This window comes from Wyeomyia smithii, chromosome 3, assembly GCF_029784165.1.
Source record: "Wyeomyia smithii strain HCP4-BCI-WySm-NY-G18 chromosome 3, ASM2978416v1, whole genome shotgun sequence".
Taxonomy (NCBI): domain Eukaryota; kingdom Metazoa; phylum Arthropoda; class Insecta; order Diptera; family Culicidae; genus Wyeomyia; species Wyeomyia smithii.
Genome location: NC_073696.1, coordinates 116,357,357 through 116,377,183, shown reverse-complemented (window position 1 = coordinate 116,377,183; position 19,827 = coordinate 116,357,357). Strand labels below are relative to the sequence as shown.

Below are 19,827 nucleotides of genomic sequence, written 5' to 3'. Positions count from 1 at the left end.
TTCGCTTTGGTTGGTTTTAACAGCATTATAAGGAGCCCACACAAGCACTCCATACTCTAGGATGCTACGCACAAGAGAACAATAGAGTGATTTTAAACAGTATACGTCGTCGAATTGTTGTGTGTTCCTTTTAATGAACCCCAATATGGCATATGCTTTTGCAGTTGTAGCTGAAATATGCTGAGCAAAATTCAACTTGGCATCAAGGAGGATGCCCAAGTCCTTTACAGTGTTGACTCGGTTGATACTGACAGTGGACATCCTATAGTCAAACATCATAACTTGTCTCTTTCTGCAGAATGATATAACGTTACACTTTCGCACGTTTACTTCCATTCCGTTAAGTGTACACCAGCTCAACAAAGTGTCGATATCAGCACAGCAGTCTAAAGTGGATGTAATCACTCGAAAAAATTTGAGATCGTCGGCAAACATGTACTTGGGAGACCGTATGGTTGAACACAAATCGTTAACGAAAAGAATGAATAAAAGTGGGCCAAGATGGCTTCCTTGGGGCACCCCCGGATGTAACGCAAAAGGTGAAGAACGCGTTCCGCCGATACGTACGTACGCGTTGCGTTCGTTGAGATACGACGACAGCCACTGCGTGAGCCAGTTCGGCAATCCCATTTTATGTAGTTTAGGGATACACGAGAGCTCGACCAAAAAAGAGTTGACAGGTAATTTTAGTATGTTTTCCGAACAGAAAAATCCGGACCGAAATTTATTCCGGAGACCTTTCCTCAAAATTCTGACCGTCCAGAAAAAAATTGTACGGTTGGAATATTTGGCTTATACTATTTTGATGTCTCGAAGGTAAAAAAGCAAAGCAAAGCCTTGGTGCTACATTCCGTATCGGAATTCGACCTTCTGTTTACTATACACAGACTTCGCAGCCAACCGTTAAGTGTACAGGACAATTGCGGGGCTAGCGCTACGATCCTACTGACACTAACAGTCTCTCCCGAGACGAGACTCGAACCTACGACGACTGGCTTGTTAGGCCAGCATCGTACCTCGAGACCATCTGGGGAGGCTGAAGGTGAAGCTTTTAAAAAAAATCGTAATAACCCCTTTTTACAGACAATTCAATGATCTACTGTGAGAATGTTTCTAAAACTGATGTTTTGAGAGGCATATGAAACACACATTTTTGCCAAAGACCGCATATCTCCAGAACTTTTCCTTACAAAGTTAGAGCTTAATTTAGCTTTTTTTTATTTTTGTACAGTAAACTTTTTATTAATTTTGTTAAACACTCTTAATTTGACAGAGCATAAACCTAATAAAACTCTTGTAAATAAATCATCCGCACACGCAAATAAAAGGAATAAAGCAAAAAAAGAATAAAAAAGAATACGCACTCAAGAAGAGCTGGTAATCTTTCAAAAATGTTTGATTCAAAATCTGCTAGTATGAGGGCGTTAATGTTAACCTACATGTTAGTAACTTAGCAGCTTATAAAAAATGCACCCTCTTAAACTGAAAGAGAAAATAATTGTTTACCTCTCACACGCGATGATTGTGAGTAAAAACGAACTGCGACTGGAATGTTCAATGACCTAATGTGTTAAGTTTTTCACTTTGTATTAGAGAAAGCCTAGTTCTTCCAGAAATGTGAGCAAAAATCAAGAGAATGGATGAAGCCTGAAAAAGGGGAGCTGCGTAGCCGCAAGGTTACAGAGTCCGCTTTGTCAAGCGAATGGTCGTAGGTTCGAATCTCAGTAGAATCAGGCTATTCGATGTCAAAACTGGACTTTAAGTGTGGGTTCATTCTCAGGCTCCTCACCACTTACTCTTCTTTTACGCTGAAATCTATAACACCTTTGCGTGACTTCCTCTTAACAAAAACATAAGTCCCTTTTATTAATAAAACTGGCCAGAAGGAAGCACGACGAAACTTCTCCAGGGAATTATAACTGGTGATATTTGGCAAGAGGAACGAGTATCGGTATAGTAGAACAGTAAGCGTGTAAAAGGAAGAGTATCACATTACACACAAGCACTGATAAACAATAATAATAAGCATGCCACTTCTCAATAGCGGTATTGCTAATAATAGAAGTGCGGAATACAGTAGACACGGGCGTATCTCACAATAGATCTACGATTCTGGTTGCAGTGAGGAAGTCCATACAGAAAAAAAGCCTGAACAAGACCACATTATTCATCTCGAGGTGTTCAAGAAATTACACGCAAAAGTTCAAGGCTTGTACAATCATTGTACTTCCCGATTCGCACAAATTTTGCACTAAAATCGCACAAAAATTTGTGAAAAGGATAACGCAGCAGTTGTACTGCGAATACATTGACATAGATTGAAGTCAGAATGCGTATCATATACCGACACTTTATTTCCACATCGAGTGTATTAGTGACTGCTACTCATGGAGCAGTGCAAGCAGCGAACAACAAATTGTGAACTCACTAGATTTATATAGCTATAATACTCGATCGATTTATCTCGATCTCGATGGATTTGGTCATTTAAAAGTACCATTGAATGATTCGCAAAATATAACGAAGCAAAGTTCTGTTCACAACATTTTGTAATCAACGCTAGCTCCACCAAAAACCCTCCATTCCACAAAGCCACAAAAGCGTTGCTGATTTATTATGGCAGCACTTGTAAATTGTGAATAACTGTTATTTGTCATCCTGTGCACGCGCTTTTTTCTTAAGCGACGAGAAAAATCTCTCTCGCTCGTAGAATTTCCATGTACGTGCGACGAGACTAGATACGTCACATATAATTTGCAGGTTGCTCTTTCACTTCTCTTTCGGTTCTCTTTCGGTTCGGATTGCGATGCGCAAGGCGATGTCTATCGTCGCTTAACGAAATGAGCGAGACACCCGTGCTGTACATCCTTGATACCAGTGTTATGTGTCTTACTCATATTGTCGGTGCGTACTTGCTGCTACTCAGGGGAATGCATGAAGAAGGATCGAAGGCGTCTGGGCAAAAAGAAGCGTAGCATATGTCTCGTTCTCAAGCAGAAAGGAGGAGAAAGGTTTTGCTTCGCGCTCGCTTCGTAATGCTGCTTGATACCAGTTGAAACTATTTAGGTGTAGTAGTTTGGAGCTGCCAAATACATTGAAAAAACGCTAGAGCATTAATTGCGTTCTGCCCAACACGCAATCATTGTACTGGTTCCAAACTACATCAACAATTGCGCTAAAAACGCACAATTTTGTACTGGTTCCGCACGATCCAACTTTTGCGTGTAGGATCTTGGCTTTTGAGGAATTAGAATTAACTTTGTTTTTGCTGTATTAGGTGAAATTATTAGTAATCATTGAAGAACCACGACAGGCACAATATCGGATTCGGGTTTTGTACAAAACATCATAAAGGAAGGATTTATGGGAAGCCTAAAAATAAACATGCGCCAGTTACTACACAAATTGCCGGATTCTGTAAAGATTCGAGCTTGTAACTACCCGCTTTTCAAAGTCGACACTGTACAATTGTAAATAAAAAACCCTCTAAAAACACCGTTTAGCCCTACGTCACCATTTCATATAACCTCTAGGGATGTGTATCTTGTAGTATTGAGACCAGTGTACAAACAAATTCATTTTTTTTTGTATTTGTAATCATAATTGTTGTTGAGGTTTCGACTGTTGGAATGTTATGCATTCTTTGTATTACCGGCTAAGCTTTCTCAGAAAAGTAGAACGATTTTTTTCATACATTTTTTATACCCGACGTTTCGTCTTTGATCAGTGGCATCTTCAGGGAAAAATATATTTCGTTCGTTTCTTGTTAAGAAGGTTTTTGAAGCTTATCGTCAACACTAGTTGGAATGATTTGGGATACGTTAAGTCTATTTGTATTTGCTATTTTTTGACGTAGAATTACGTCTAACGGCAACATACAGAGTATGTATGTATATTAGGGTGGCAGTGAGAAGGGACATGTCAAATTTTTAAAACCGACCATGTATATTTTGTTCATTGGCCCAAAAAAATGATTTGTGCAAAATTTCAGCTCAATCGAACATGATTTAGGGGTGCCTCAAAGTTGTGATTTTTCGACCTTCGAAAAACTACCAAGGGGGAAAGGAAATTTTACAGGAAATTAGGAAAATAGAATTTTTTTTCGATGCCAAATATTTTGAAAATGCATAAAACGTCGAGAACTGGTGTTATTTTGAAAAAAAAAAATTGATCGAAAATCGACCCGGAAAACTAGAATCCCGTAACATCTGAAAATGGAAATTCAAAATCATTGCTTCTCTATAATGTTATCAATCAATTGATAAAAAAAGAGCTTTGAAAGAGAATTATCACTGAAATTTACCGTTTCACGCCTTTAAATTATTAATTCCAATCGATGTATTCCCAAGCCTAATGCAGAGAATACATTGTCATGAGACAGGCTGCCGTTATTCTACATTAACGTTATTTAAAGAAAGGATAATAACTAACGAATAATTTTTTGAGCTGTTTTTATATATAATTCTAATTTTTGATATAATATAAAGCGTGGAACGACCAAAAACTGTTTAACTGCAACATAACATTAATCCCATAACCGATTATTTGGGAAAAAATGAATTTTTGTTGGCACAGGTGTGTAGAATGAAGTTCCTACTTTGTTTTCGGCGCACGCTCTTCAGTTGTCAAAATGGCCTCCACTCAAGAGGAACGGTGTTGAAAATTGGTGCACGCGCATCAAGAATCTCCGCTTTTGTTGCATAATCACGTATCTAAGCAGCAGCGAGGTAGCACCAAACGTCTCGATATGCCAGTCAAGGGCTTCGGCATTCTTCCAGCAATAAAGTTTTGCTCTATCTTGGCACAAAACATTCTGTGCTGAATCCAAGAGAACGCAATCTGTCGCGGCCGTCTTATTTACTGAATGCGAAAACAGCTTTTACAGATTTTGAACAGCAAAATGCCTTATTCAAGGTAAATAAACAAGTGTTTGAAGGTTAATAATTTTTCGACAACTCAAGCGAGCAATCTGTGTGGATACTAGCAATTTAAATCTGTAGCGGCCGTCTAATTTACTGAATGTGAAACAGCTTTTACAGCTCGTATTTTCAGTTTCTCCCACTGCAGCACAAAGCAAGCATTAGTGGACTTCATGACTCATTAATGAAACACTTACAACAATGCATTTGTTAATAGTGTGCGTAGTTCTACGTCAGTTATGCGGTCGTGTCTTGGATACAACCTCCTACTTTTTTTCAAAATGTAATGTATGAACTTTAAAAAGGAAAAAAAGACATGAATGAATTTTTTAATTAGGAATAAACATACTCTAAACGTTATTTTGTCTTAGCACTTTTTAGTGGTTCCATCCTTTGTATTTTTCTCGATAAATCAAATTGTTGGTGTTAAAGTTCTCTTTTTATCAATTTTTTGTCAATTACGATTCTATTCAAGATATTTTTTACAGCGAGTTTAGTTCTAAAACTAAACATAAAAAATATAGACTTAGATTATTTTTAGTAATGATTAAATAAACAAAACTTTCAAAATTCTTCTCAACAGGCGCCCACATTAATCCAGCGGTAACAATCTCACTGGCAGTTACCCGCATGATATCACCCCTTCGAGCTATCTTGTACACGATAGCGCAGTGCGGAGGATCGATAGCCGGTGCTGCTCTACTGTATGGGTAAGTACTATGATTATAAACTCGTTCAAATTTTGAGAGTTCCCAAACCCAAACAAATTTTGATTCATTGAAAAGAGCCAAATTCATCGATCGAAAACGGCCCTGAATCAGCAGCATACTGAGAGCTAAAAAAAGCCTTCCATAAACAATAAATGTTTTCGACAGATTTGTACACCTGACTTGTAACGCTTTAGCATAACACTACAAACGCTTACTGGTTTTTATTTTACTCTATTCTTGCGATCTTCACAATTCCGTGCATATACTTGACTGACGAAAAGCCGCGAAAACAGAAAACAACACAAGCAAAGATCAAAGAACTTTACCTCTCTTACCTTACATACTGCAAGGCACTGCTCGAGGCCAGAGCACCAAAGCGCCAGATTTCAACAGATTGGGAATGGGGCTGCGAAAATAGGCCCAATTTTCAAACCAATGCCCTCCAGACCACCGTCGGTCGTCAGGCCAGCAGCAGCGAACGGACAAGCGAATTGAAGGAAATTTATGCCTTCGAAGGCAACAAGCTGAAACTAAATTGGTGGGCAGGTGATACCGAAACAGAGCCTGTTCTGCCCTTCAACAGCGGAGCCGAGTTTGGGTTGCTTTTTGCAACCCAAAGACGAAGAAGAGCGCGGGACGTGTGCGGTCCTCGCATTTTTGGAACAAACTGGCGGTGAAGAAAAAACACAGACCATTTATTTGCGACAGCTTCAGGGTGATTTTTTTGTTGAATTTGAATAGAAGCTGGCGAAAATTCCGACATACATTCAATTCAATACCATAGAGTAGTGACTGAAATTCAACATAATAACAGCTTGGTGGTCACAATCAATCCACCAAAGTGGTTTGGTCGTGGTAAAATTGATATACATTGACTACTACGAAATTGTCTGAGCTTAAGTAATTGATGCTCCTATAGGACTTCCTTCAAACAAGTCCCGTGTGCAATTGCACACAAACCGGTAAGCTCCGTACTAGATTTCAAAGTAAACTTCACCCGACGGACGCAGAATTCCAGTTTCATCCAATTTGGTAGCTTGGTTTTTCCAACTACAACACCTGACACCGCTGCTAGGAAAATTGTGCCTCGTTAAGTAAATCACAATGGCAAAAAAAGCAATGCACCCGGACTCGAAACCCGAACGCAGCGAACCAGAAACCATCAGCAGCCGAGTCGACCGAAGTGTGCGGCTCTTGTGCGCCCACCCGGCCGGCACGAACTCGGATTGCATTACAATGAGTCCAGTTCCGCGTGTCTTTGGATAGGTACCCGCCTTCCGCCTAGTAGGGACAGGTGTCCACTCGACCCCTTTCTGCTGTCGCTGCTGCTGCGGGTAGTGACGTGATGGGGGTGATCATTATGATGGTTGCAACAAACTCAAAAGTCGGCACTTAGACTGCTTACTATCAGTTGTTATGCTGACGATGATTCAGTTCGGAGAATGTTTACACTTCGCGAGCCACGATCCACAGACCTCACGCACACACGTTGATCGTAAATTGTCGCTTGTTTTGATTTCATGTTTCGGTTATCCCGTCGTTTGCCAGGACGTCGAGAGCAATTAACTGTTAGTTTAGTTAATGAAGATTAATAGATTGCCTCCGTGTCAGAGAGGTGTCTCCTCTGATGTCGCCACGAATGCTTCGTTTCGGAATGTGTGACAGTTTGCGGTGTACTTTACGGTTTATTTCGGCTACCGAGAGTTACGGCCAACGGTTATTTGGATGGCTAGAAATTAGTAAACCACTTAGAATTTTGTTTTGAGGCTGAGTTCTTCTAAACACATCACGAGCTAGAGCGCATTTCCAGACGGTGCAAAAACGGTCGTAAATAACAGACCCGTGGGAACCCTAATTAGTTGATAGCAACCATTATCATGAGCTGCATGCGTTACGATCGGTTCACGTGATCGTACCGAAATACATTCCTCCTGCTATTTATATTGGGCAAGTTCAGCTCGAATTGCTTAACATCGCCCAGAACTGTACTTTGCTGTGGCAGAACAAGACACAGATGCCTGTTGCTTGCTGCTGCACCCTCCCGAAAGCAACAGTTGTCGTTTTTCCTCCGAAAGCAGACCCACGCAGATGCATTTTCTCGCCTTTTTTTCGAAATCAGAACAAATCTTTTTCCTAGTCTCTTTTTTACGACCCCGTATTCGGCAGGTCAATTTTTCATCTATTTTTCGAACGTTTGTTCGTTACAGACAAACTGAGGCTCAGCCGGAGACTAAAAGTCAGAAAACAGCTTGCACGGCTATGCATGATGATAGAGTGTGTAGATATTTGGGACGATTCTCTAGCTGCAGGATAAAAAGTTGTGTTGTGGAATTCAGGGACAACAGCTGCCGATCGGGTGATCTTGACGGATTCTTTAACGAGCGAAAAGGAGCTGAGGATTTTGTTTTTTCCTTGTAGTCATCGAAACGGCTGATGACTGCCACCCGGCAATTATGATGTGTTTTCAGTTATTCTTTTTTTTTAAAACGTGGTTTCTTCAACCCGTTAAGGCCCGCTTTGGTGGGGTTCAAAGGTGGTGTTAAAAGCCAGCTGTGCGTCACCGCGGCATTGCTCATCAATTCGGATTGAAAAGGTCTAGTCTGAGTTTGTTCGATTTTGAATATCACTTTCAAAGGTAGAGAGGGGATTATCTCCCCGAAAGACTATTTTCTTTCGTTTCGAAAATACGGCAGAGAATGAATTGATTTCTTAGATAATCTAAAAACATTTCAACCTCAAGCCAGGATATAAGAAATGAAGTAATTGGAATATTTCGAATTTTTTACACACTTTGCAGTATGATCTGGTTTCTAAACTGCCTTTAACATTCGATTGTCGACTGGAACGAAAATTATGCTAACTGTAATTAATGGGGAAATGAAGTATTGAGATTCGAGTATGAAAAAAAGGGCTCGACCGTGAAATGAATAATGATCCAATTAATACAGTGGCATATTTGAATGACAGCGTATCATCTCGTTGTTAAAAGAAAATTATATTTTAATGAGAAATTACACGTACTATGGGCTCGAAAATTCGTTCATCTCACTGTCATTATAACTTGTTAGTAGCGGAAAAATGAATTAATTTTTTTCATCGACTTCCTTATTTCACCATATTAAACCACGACTCAAATGAACACGCAAAGTGCAATTTGAAAAATCTGCAAATTGAATGATTTTTATATACCTTCCTCATAAAACTTTTTATTACGTACAATAATTGATTGTTTCGCTTTATGTGTAAAAAGATTCAACGGTTTTTTAGCATGTCGCAATACGCAGTATGGTGGCGCTAAGAACACTTAGTAGTCAACGATTTAATAAAATCGATAGTTTTACAGCTTTTATCGATATTCTCGCAATAAGAAGGGTTGCGGTTTTTAATGTAGAAATTTCGAGCAATCGTAATTTGTACACAATCGACAATTTTATTCATTCCCAGCTTATATTTACGATAAATATGTTTGTTTTAATGTTGATTTGGAAAAAAAAACACCCACCTTACAAAATCAGTGTTATATCATTGCAAAAACAGCGACTCTATAACCTGTGATAATGTTCATGCGTCTGGCAGCTTTGACTGTAATCCAGCGCTGCCATCACTAAACTGGTTAGAGTCGCAAGTTGCAGAAAGATGTCGTTAGCATTCCAAACGAGTATAAGTTTGGAATCTCACACACGATTTCTGGAGTTTTTTGTTCTAGCTTGGATGTCTGTTATCTGTGGTATAGCTTTTAAAAGATGACAACTCGTTAGGCATACAGACACGAGGCATAGTGCGCTAGCCATAAAAACGGTTGGCATAATGGACGATATAGACATACAGTCAGGAGTCCGCAAGGTCGAATGGACGCGGGTCTAGACGGACACGAGACCGAATGTGCCGAACATAAACAGCGATAAAAACTCTTAATTTGGTAATTAAAGCATACTGTTTACGTATTTTATTGCACAAATAAAAAGTGACAAAGTGAAGTTAAATCAAATACAGCTAGACGTTATTTTTTTGGCGCTTTAATCAACCAGTGTAATTTATCTATTCGTGTTAGGGCATAACAAATTTGATGCACGTAACTCGAATTATATTGAGTTGATTGCTATTATACTAATTAACTTATTTAGCTGTATCTGGATCTGGTTTTCAAACGCCAAACTGTATTCTCACATTGTGTTCTTCAGTTTTAATAAGATGATTATAAGAAAAAAAGTCATATATAAAAAAGGAGTATTTTAAAGAATCAAATGTTCCTTACCGCGTCAAAGGGCCACAAAAGGGTTAAGGCTACGCGCAACACGTGTGTCCAAGCTTTTCGATTGAAAGCCCAGCCCGGCTTCGAAACTTTGATTCTTAACTTTATACTGTAGTTTTTTTCGTCCTCTCTCCCATGATATTTTTTTTTCGTTCCGCTGTTCAACATCTTAATGGCCCGGTGTTGCTTCCACTGCCACTCGCTCGCTGCCGTGATGCGTACGGGTTAAATTAGGTTGCGAACGGACAGCGCCAGGTGCAAACTGCTGTCGACCGAAGTGGCAGTCGACTGTGTCAGCACGCACTCACACACTGACAAACTCGTTGGGCTGGGGGGATTTTATATAATAAGAAATTAATCAGTGACAGTTGGTTCGGGATCAAGCGTGACTTGAATGCGTTGCGTTTGCGTTTCATCGTTCGGTCCAGGTTCGGAAGAGTGATTTAATCCCGTCGGATATTTATGTGTTGAATCTTGACTGGTGTTTGGTCCAGCTGCTACATGAGCGCCCATTCTCCTTTACTGATTCCGTAATCGAGTGACATGACGGATTTCATTTTCCACACTTTTACCGAGAGAGACATCCTTACCTGAATGCACTGTGTACGATTTATTCTATTTGTTTATCGGGCGCTATTCATCATTCATACGCAAGTCCGAATCGGAACTTTCTCACAAAAGAAGACAAAATCGCACTTTTGTTCTCAGGCAATCCATTCCGTCGTGAACGGAGCATAAAGGGAGATATGTAATTGGGAACATCTGCGCGGGTCCACCGACTGTTGTACTCCGAGCTACCGAACTCTGTACGTACTCACGAAGCAATGCGATTCTTTGTCTGAATGCCATGAACGCTATGGGAAAGAAGCGATCATAAGTGCGCACTGTCGTTGTCGAGGAAGATGCTTCTCTTGCCTGTTTCCTCACTTAAAAGAGCATTTTCTTTGGTACCCACCTCCACGCCAGCAGCATCTTGCCTAGAGAAAATCTTCACGGTTCTCTCGGCTGGAATGGGAAAAGCTTGACGGCTGGGCAATGCATCAAAAGAAACTTGAACAATGTGTGTTTTTTCCTGTTTCGGTTCTCAAGCTTTGCCAGCGTTCCTGACGGACAACCAATCGTTCCGTTGCCTTTGCACATTCACAGGAAGGATCGCGACAGAATGGCACGCAGATGGTGTTATACGCGTACTTTCCGCAGCCTCTGCCAGTTCGGACGCATCGTCGCGTTCTAGCGGATGAAGATTTGCCACAAATTCGGTTTCCTGTTCTGCTTCATACACACAAAGACGGATAATTTTCGTATTAGTATTTTAATCTAAAAAAAAAAAAAACAAACAAACCGCAAGTGACAGTTGCGATGTGGCGTGGTGATCTTTCTGTTTTAACTTAAATCGATAAAAAAAAACACTTCTAAATTCGAATAAGGCAATCCACGGGTGACGTTTTTTTGCTTGTACGTTTGTTATTGTTGCTGTTTTTCAAGCTGTAAAATCGAAACACGGCCAAAACCGAAATCTTTTAATGTCGGCAATAATATCAAAAGTGATTTTATATTGTTGTATTTAGGATTGGCACTCGCGATACAAGAGCTACCGATCGGATTACATTTGTTTTTCACGCTTCTGAATTCGGATTGCATCCAAGTTGAGACCGATCGAACATACATAAAGCTGTCATAAGTTGAAAACAGACTGAATTCAGCTGATCGCAACTGTCTCGTGGATTGCCTTATGCTTAGCACGGATTTCAAACGTCAGCTGTCTTTGCCCACAGCACTTAACCTAACGATGATTCAACTCTGTCGAATGAGGCCACGTTTCCTTTTTGTGCTCCGCAAAACCGATTGCAATAATTGTGAGTTGCCCCACACTACCGACGTTTCAATTATTCATTCTCGAAAGTACAACCAACTAACCGGTGACGCTTTTAAGTGCGGAATTTCACCAGCAAAAGTTTGCCCTAAATTTTCCGAGCATTTCCGCAAGGAATATTGCTGTTTCGATTGAACATGACTTTGCTGCAGAAGCACCACCACTCATATTGCGCTACGGTTCATCTCGGAAAAAGCTGGGATAGTTTCGAAGGCGAGAAACTTAGTACACAAAAGGACAGCAGCTATACACACGTATATAGTTGGAATAGTTTTTCCAGCACCGACTGGATTGGATAGGGTTGGGAGGATGAGCATTTATTCCAACCATTAGCTTGCATAGATTCGAAAGCATTTCCAGAGTTGTTCTGTCCTTTGGTCTAGCTAAACGTTTGCGAGGAAATGTACAACGAATGGAGCGTAATTGAACCTTCAACTTTTCCCGTTCCTTGCCACTCGAAATTACCATTCAGCACTTCCTATTGTTTCCTTATCAAAGCGGCACATATTTGTTACTGGATTCCGCAAACATTGGTTTTGTTTGTTGCAGTTACACAGTCACATGCACAATAGCCATCAAACATTTTAATATTTGTGGTTGCATCCAACGTCGTTTTCAGCTTAGATTAAGCACTCCAGTTAAAGGTCCATATGTAAGCAATCTTCTTCTGGTTCCCACATCTGCTTAAACGTCGACATATATCTTCCCATCTTCGAGGGCAATCATTCGTCAGTTTTTATAATTAGTGCTTGTTTTTAAAGGCGTGACAAGTTGCATGGGGACGTAAGTAAGTTGACCCCGTCAGCGATAAATAAACGCCTGCATTGTCGAGTGCAGCTCCCGATCGGCGGCACGGTTAGTGAAGATGTTGAATTCTCGTTTTTTTTGTTGCTTCTGCAAGTGAGCTGCGAATGACAAGCGTTGGAAATTCCAGCACGTTACTCGCGAAGAAAAACCGTTCCCTGGTGTGTCTTGATTCGTCCGTGTGGAATTCCCCAAAAACTGTGAGGAACTTGCTCTACGAAGTGACGCGGGACGTCAATCCGTGCTACGCTGACATTCGCATTAAAATTTGTTCATAATTATTAGTTCTGAATCATCTAGACATGTATGGTAATTCGATTTTTGATTTGGAACTTCTTCTCCAGGGAGAGTTTCATTTTCTGCATCCGTTTTGTCTGTATTGCACCAAGTGTAATGTCATTAAAACTTTATTAATAACGTTGCTAACATTTTCCGGTGTCATTTCAGTAGTTTAGATGGCCTAAGGGGCACAGATTTTTAACGACTTTTATCCCCCCCCCCTTCCCTGCGTTGACAACTGACCATATGATTCTAAAACTTTTGTATGGACCGTGGACATCACACAGCCCCCCCTCCAAAGCTGTCCACGTGGGATGTGGATGATCACCAATAAAATAAACATTACAAACAGTTTTACTTTACGAACTAATTTCATTTTTTGTCATATTGACTTACATTTTAAGTTTAGTAAAGCGGGCAATGTATGTAGTTTCGCGGAAATGCGAAGATGAACGGGAATAGAAGGTGTGACTAGAATTAGAAATTTTTTTTTCTAATTCTAGTCACACCTTCTATTCCCGTTCATCTTCGCATTTCTGCGAAACTACATACATTGCCCGCTTTACTAAACTTAAAATTACAAACAGTTTCAATTTGTAAGTAACAAAATATTCCGCCAATAAGATTGTGATTGGTGGGATATTTTAGCAGAAAAGATGTATACAATGATGTACTGTTACTGAACTGTGTTGTTCGTAAAAATGGACTGCATTCACTATCCGTCATTCAATGAAATGTGAATAAATTAAATTGCTGTAATGCTGTAAAATGTTTTGTTTACACTTAATATCACCCAAAGTGTTGCTGGGCCCAAAGTTTGAATTAGTTACCCCTTCGTCAGTCAGTGGCAATTATATTTCTACCAACAATAAATATTTTCATAACTGCATAGATAATTTTATTTTAACTTTCTTTTACATAATATGTTATGGGAGTCTGTCCTAATCTTTGGGCTGCTGAAAGCGTACAGTAACAGATTGAAAGCCAATTTTTTGTAAACAAACAACGAATTTAAAAAAAAAATTTTTTCGGTACTCCTTAGAAATCACACAAATTGGTGAATTTTTTCATTTATCATTCTTCTTCAGATTAAGCAGATTCCTTCAAGGGCTGATTAGTCTACAAGATGAAAATTGACAAATCTTTGATTAAACATGTTCGCCATTTTCTTTTGTTCGCCATACTGTGATAAAGAATAAGTTGTGTCATTTCAATCATATATTTCAAAAAATCTATGTTTAATGCTGAGCCCCAAACCCACAAGAAAGCGTATCTTCATGAAAAAAAAATAAAAGTTTTAAAAGCTGACATTGAAATATTTCAGAAACGGATGCGTTTGGAAGTTAGTCGCTAAAAGCTTATTGATTTAAAATTACTATTACAATCAAATGGCATCAATGGAATTTGATTTTTCTCAATTATGTTGAAATTGAAAAAAATCTCTGAAACTACAATTTTGTCTTACATTTCTCCATCCAGGGCTATTTATAAAAAGTTGTGGAATAACGTCAAATTTCAACAAAAAATAATTTGAGGGGAAAGTTTGATCCTTTTTATATAAAGTGTTTGTTTCCTAATTTTCTCAACTCCAAAATAACTCGAAAATGGATGCATTTACGAAGTTAGAGTGATAGGCCATTCAAAGTGGGCACTTGTATCTTTTTCTTCTTTACTCTCTTTAATGCTGAAAACGTGTAAACACTTCGTAATAATTTTTTAAATCTTATTCATTAAGTTATTCTGTAGTTCAATTCAGTTCGAACGCATTTTGACTTACAAGAAAAACATTGAAAAATTAAAGTGCCCATTTTGAAAATCGATATATTTTCGATAAGTTTCCATTGGGTGATCCCTCGACTGTTATGCTTCGAATATTTTGACGTTTAGAAACTTCTGCCTTTGCACTGCAGCAATAGTTCACGTGTTTGCGATCGATAAAGTTGAAAAAAAGGAGATCGCTGTAATTACGAAAACGATTTTGGCCTGCATTATGAAAATTAGTGGTTCGAGACATCGGCAAAAATTAATCGCACCGGGATATTGCCAGGAAGTACAATACCAGCAAAGAATCGGTAGCAAAAACTATGCTGAAGCTGAAAACCTTCGAGTCGGTGGTGAATTGCCCAGGCCGAGGGCGGAAGCCGAAAACTATCGTTCGAACTGATATGTAGATTGTACGAGAGGTGAAGAAAAATTCGAAGGTAACTCTCCGGGAATTCAAGCAAATCTGCAGCTTACGGATGCTCATCGAACTGTTCGTCGGCGAACCGTGGCAGTGGGACTGAAGTGCAAGACGCACGGAAGCGACCATACATCAAGAAGGTAAATTAGGCGAACAGGCTGAAATATGCCAAGGAGCACGCAGACAAACCACTGGAATATTAGAAAACAGTTCTCTGGACAGACGAATAGAAGTTCGAAATCTTCAATCGCAAGAGGCGGGTTCGCGTATGGCGCAAATCTGGCAGAGAGCTGCAGGAGAGCCATATCCAGAGAACGATGAAACACGGATGGGGAAATGCTATAGTGTGGGAAGCCTGGTTTCATTGGCAGGATAATGACGTCAGAATCTAACTGCAACCTTCTCAGAGAAAATTTGAGAGTTTCTCTGCTAAAGACCGGGCTGGAAGATCGCTTTGTGTTTCAGCAGAACAATGATCCAAAGCACACAGCCAAGCTCACCAAGACATTCTTTCTGTCGTGCCACATCAAACCGATGGAATGGCCCCACAAAACTCCGACCTCAAATCTCAAACATCAGTATTTCGATGCTCTGGAATACGCCTGGGAAAATCTCGATCCATAGCACTTCAAGAATCTCGTAGGGAGCATGTAAAAGCAATTGCAGGATGTACTGATGACATGCTGATGATTTATTTTGCCTATCACTTCATTATAAGCTTTTCAATTTGAAATAATTATTTCAATTGCTCAAAATCATTGGCACAGAAATATTTAGAAAATGTTGTAATTTAATGTTTTTTTATTCAACTCAATCCTTAATAATAAATTTGATTTTATTTTTCCATCCTGGACTTTTTATCAGAAGTTGCGTTATAACTTCATGCTTCTTTAAAAAAAAAACTAAGTAAAACATTCAACTCTTATTTTTTGTAAATTTAAATTTAGTGTCCGTTAAAAAATTTTTTGGTCGCAAAATTTTTTTTTTTCGTTGAGTTTTTTGTAAAGCTCTCTTGATTCCCTACAATTTGTTTTTAGACAGTTTTTATTTGCAACCAGTGGTTCCTGAGCTATAAAGATTCGAATAAAATGCATACGCTGTTTTAGAAAATTAGTCTTGAGTCTAAAAAATTCCTCTACCGGCCGAGGGGCAAGACACCATTGATATAATGCGAAATATTTCCAATATTCAATAAAGTTGCCGTTCGATAACTGCAAGGCTTTTAAATGCAACGCTTTTTAACTGCAAGACCGATAACTGCAACAACTTTGCAGTTATCGGACTACAATCCGTCAAATCTGATGTCAAAGCCATATTTGACATTAAAGTGACAGATCTCGCGGGGGGATTCTAAATGCATTCGAAAATGAAAATTGTTGGGTCTCTAGAAACATTTCAAAAGGACTCTTTCATTTCGCTCGATTTTTTTTCGATTTCGTTTACTTGTTGTCTCTTCATTCTAGATGGGAGATTATAGATCTACACTATTAATCAATGAAGCAAAATCACCATGTTATGTGGTTCACTTTCCGTAATTATTATAGCCCTATTCAGAGTTCCAACCGAAGTGAAAATCTTTTCACGCTCGTGAAAAATGCGACCTGCAAAAATTTCCCTTCGCTTGAAACTGTAAACAAATTCGATCCAGTAGAATCGAAGGTTGTGGATCTCATCTTTTTCACATGGGTTTACTTTTTTCACTAATGCAAACGCTAGTAAAAAAGCAGCAGCAAGCGAAAACTTGCGTGCGTTTATATTCTGTCAGTTGCAGCCAATTTTCACTTCGCTCGGAGTATAAACTAGTGAATTTAGCTTCACTTAAACTGTAAACTGCAGGTGAAAAACCTGCGTGTTCCACAAACGGGTTTTCATGGCAGATTTCGCAAGCGGAAATTTTTCGCTTTTTCACTTGTCAAATTTTTTACTTCGCTTGGAACTGTAAACTATGCTTATAAGAGAAAAAAATATCCTTTGTGCATTGTTTGGCTAACTTTCACTACCCAGCGGGGCAGTGCATAGTAGATCACAAACAATATTTTGTGACTTAACGTTAAATAGACCATTTTACGAACTGACAGGTGTCATGGATCCTGCTATTACATTGATAATGTTTTTACTTGCGTTATGTCAGCGGTTCCGAGCTTTCTGTCAAAATTTCATTCATGAACTGTGTTCAGAAACGTCTCGTAAAATGGTCTATTGTAGTGATGTACTTTACCTTCGCCTATATATTGGTTATGTAAAGTAGTTACTGAAATGAAATAAATTATGATGCGGAAATATGAATATCAAATTGATTAATCGAAAATCTTGCCTATTTTACTTTTCTGCTATTTTTTGCCACTATTCCATTAAATACATACATATCGACATCATTATCGACATCATTGAAAACATAAATGGTAGTGACGGACCCCCCTCTAGATTTTGGCATGTGTCAAGTGTTGCAGTTATCGAACGACGACTGTATATCAAAGTATTTAGCGTAGCATTTTTGGGCACCCCTCTATCTATATCATAGCTCATGATGCTACATTATCGTTGGACGGATGTCGATTGATAGATAAACGATAAATATCAGAATATATCAACCAATATCGTGTTTGGTTGTAATTTTCGAAGAATCACGGTAGTAATATTGATTTTTATCAGCAAATGACAGGAAATGACTCTGCCTCACATATTTCACAGTTAAGAGGAATTCTGTCAAAATCATTACTTAAGTTAACAATTAAGGGGCCAAAAGGAAAGGTTGTTAAAGTTATTGAAAAAATAAGTAAAAACTTGCCATAACTTCGCAAGGAAAAGCCCTGGAGGTTTGTAGTCTGCAACAAAAACATGTGTTTTGTATGCTTTGATGCTTCTTGAGAACAACGTTTCCTTGTAAAATTTAACTAACAAAAGTTAAGTACAAAAAACTAACTTTTAAGTAACATTTTTATAGACTACTCTGTAACTCCGTACCCAATGAAGATAGCAATTTTGTTTGCTCAGCAAACTTTCATATTTTGGCACGTTCTAAAACTTTGCGAAATAAACCATTCCTCTATCTCTTAACACAAGAAAGTTAGTATTTTTAATATATGAAAACCTACTTTAACAAATGCTCGCCGCACTCTATTTTGGGTGGACTGGGAGAAATGGAACCTACAAGAGTTTATAGTACTTCAGCTTAACTTCAAGGAAAAGTATTGACATCATGGTACCACTTGTCTCTTTTTACCCTATATGTTATTGAAGTTATCGGAAAAATAAGCTAAAATATAATATAACTTCGTAAATAAAAGTACTCGAGATGTATGGTCTTTGGCAAAAATATGTGTTTTGAGTGTCCCAACAATTCCTCTGAACATCACTTTTGTGTAATATATAACTAACAAAAGTTAAGTACAAAAAACTAAATTTTAAGTAAGTTTCATATAACATACTTTATAACTTTGTTTCAAATGAAGATAGGAATTTCATTTGTTCAACAAAGTTTTATATTTTTGAGTCTTCTACAACTCTTTTGAATAAACCAATCCGCTATCTCCTAACACAAAAGTTAGTTTTTTTTAATTTTTGGTATTGTAAATATTTCATAATTTTTGACAATTTGCGATTATGCGGGTCATTCATACAAACAATTGTTCCAAAGGCACTTTTAAGCTAGGATGAAGGTGAAAGGCGGTATGGAATTAGGTTCCACTTTTTGCCTTATTGGACCACTGTGCGCTGGTGCGTTTTGTACGGTTGTCCCAACTTAGCATTTTTGGTAAAGTGGGCTTGCGAGGTGTTGGTGTCATAAAGTATACTGTCTTCATTACCCAGTTGGGGAACACACTGAGCATTTTTTGACTACTCTGTGGTTAAGACGTGTAAACTGAGTCAGTTTCCAACCAATTTCCTTCATTTTTACAGCAAACGATTTGAAAATCATCTAGGCACCCGCCCAAATGCAGAAAATTGTAATTTATTTGTTCAAACTATTGTACTACTGAAAGTGGACAAGGCTTGTTGGAAAATAGATCTCAACCTCTGATTCACTCAATACTTACTTTCAGAATATTAAATCTGATAAACCGGTAGTGCACTCTTTGGTTATGTACAAACCTGCCTCTGCTCAGACCAACCATTTTACCAATGGTTGGTGAGTAAAATGGTCACAAATTAATAGCAGCTTAAAGCAGCAGCGGGTAGCAATATTGGTTACGGCAGCGGTATATCTGCTGATCGATCCTGTTCTCAATAAATTATCCACCTGCAACAGTGAGCAGATGAATAATGAGACTAAATTTCTGCATGCTAGCTTTTCATACGGGTGTATAGGTGTGCACTCGAGTAAGCCGAACAACAACATTAATAAGAGTTCTTAAAGTTTCCTTTAGGTAGATTCCGGGTATAAAAAAAACTTTCCAATGATGAAAAGACGGCCATCAAAAGAAAAACAAAAATTAAAGCGCTTTAGAGGCTGACAAGAAGTTTTAGGACCTGTATTAGTTTTCGATTATCAAAATTAAAAAACTCTTTTTTTATCTTTTGTGTTGCCTTTTTTCCATTTTCAAAATTTACCAACAATTTATCAACGTTTATTCATCATAAGACAAAGTAGCACCGTGTAACGGTTCGAAGCTCCTTAAGTATCGTTTACAGCTTGTTCGTGTTAAATGATTGCATTGGAAGGCACATAAAATCTATAGCAGAGGGAGTGAAATGTTGAAAAAATTCTGAGAAAAACATATCAACGACAATCTTCTCGGATCATCCGGATCAGAAATGACTCTGGCGATAGCAGTCGATTTTGCTGCGGTTTGCGGTGTCAGACTGTA

General features: G+C 38.6%; 1 protein-coding gene across 2 annotated transcripts in view; it reads left to right on the top strand.

Moving 5' to 3' along the window:
• LOC129730442 (neurogenic protein big brain) overlaps window positions 1–19,827 on the top strand; it is a 100,719-nt gene that overhangs the window by 65,714 nt on the left and 15,178 nt on the right. For both annotated transcript variants that reach the window (XM_055689771.1, XM_055689770.1), the window contains one exon: window positions 5,503–5,629. In XM_055689771.1, the coding sequence (XP_055545746.1) occupies window positions 5,503–5,629 (127 nt within the window). The remainder of the gene's footprint in view (window positions 1–5,502; window positions 5,630–19,827) is intronic.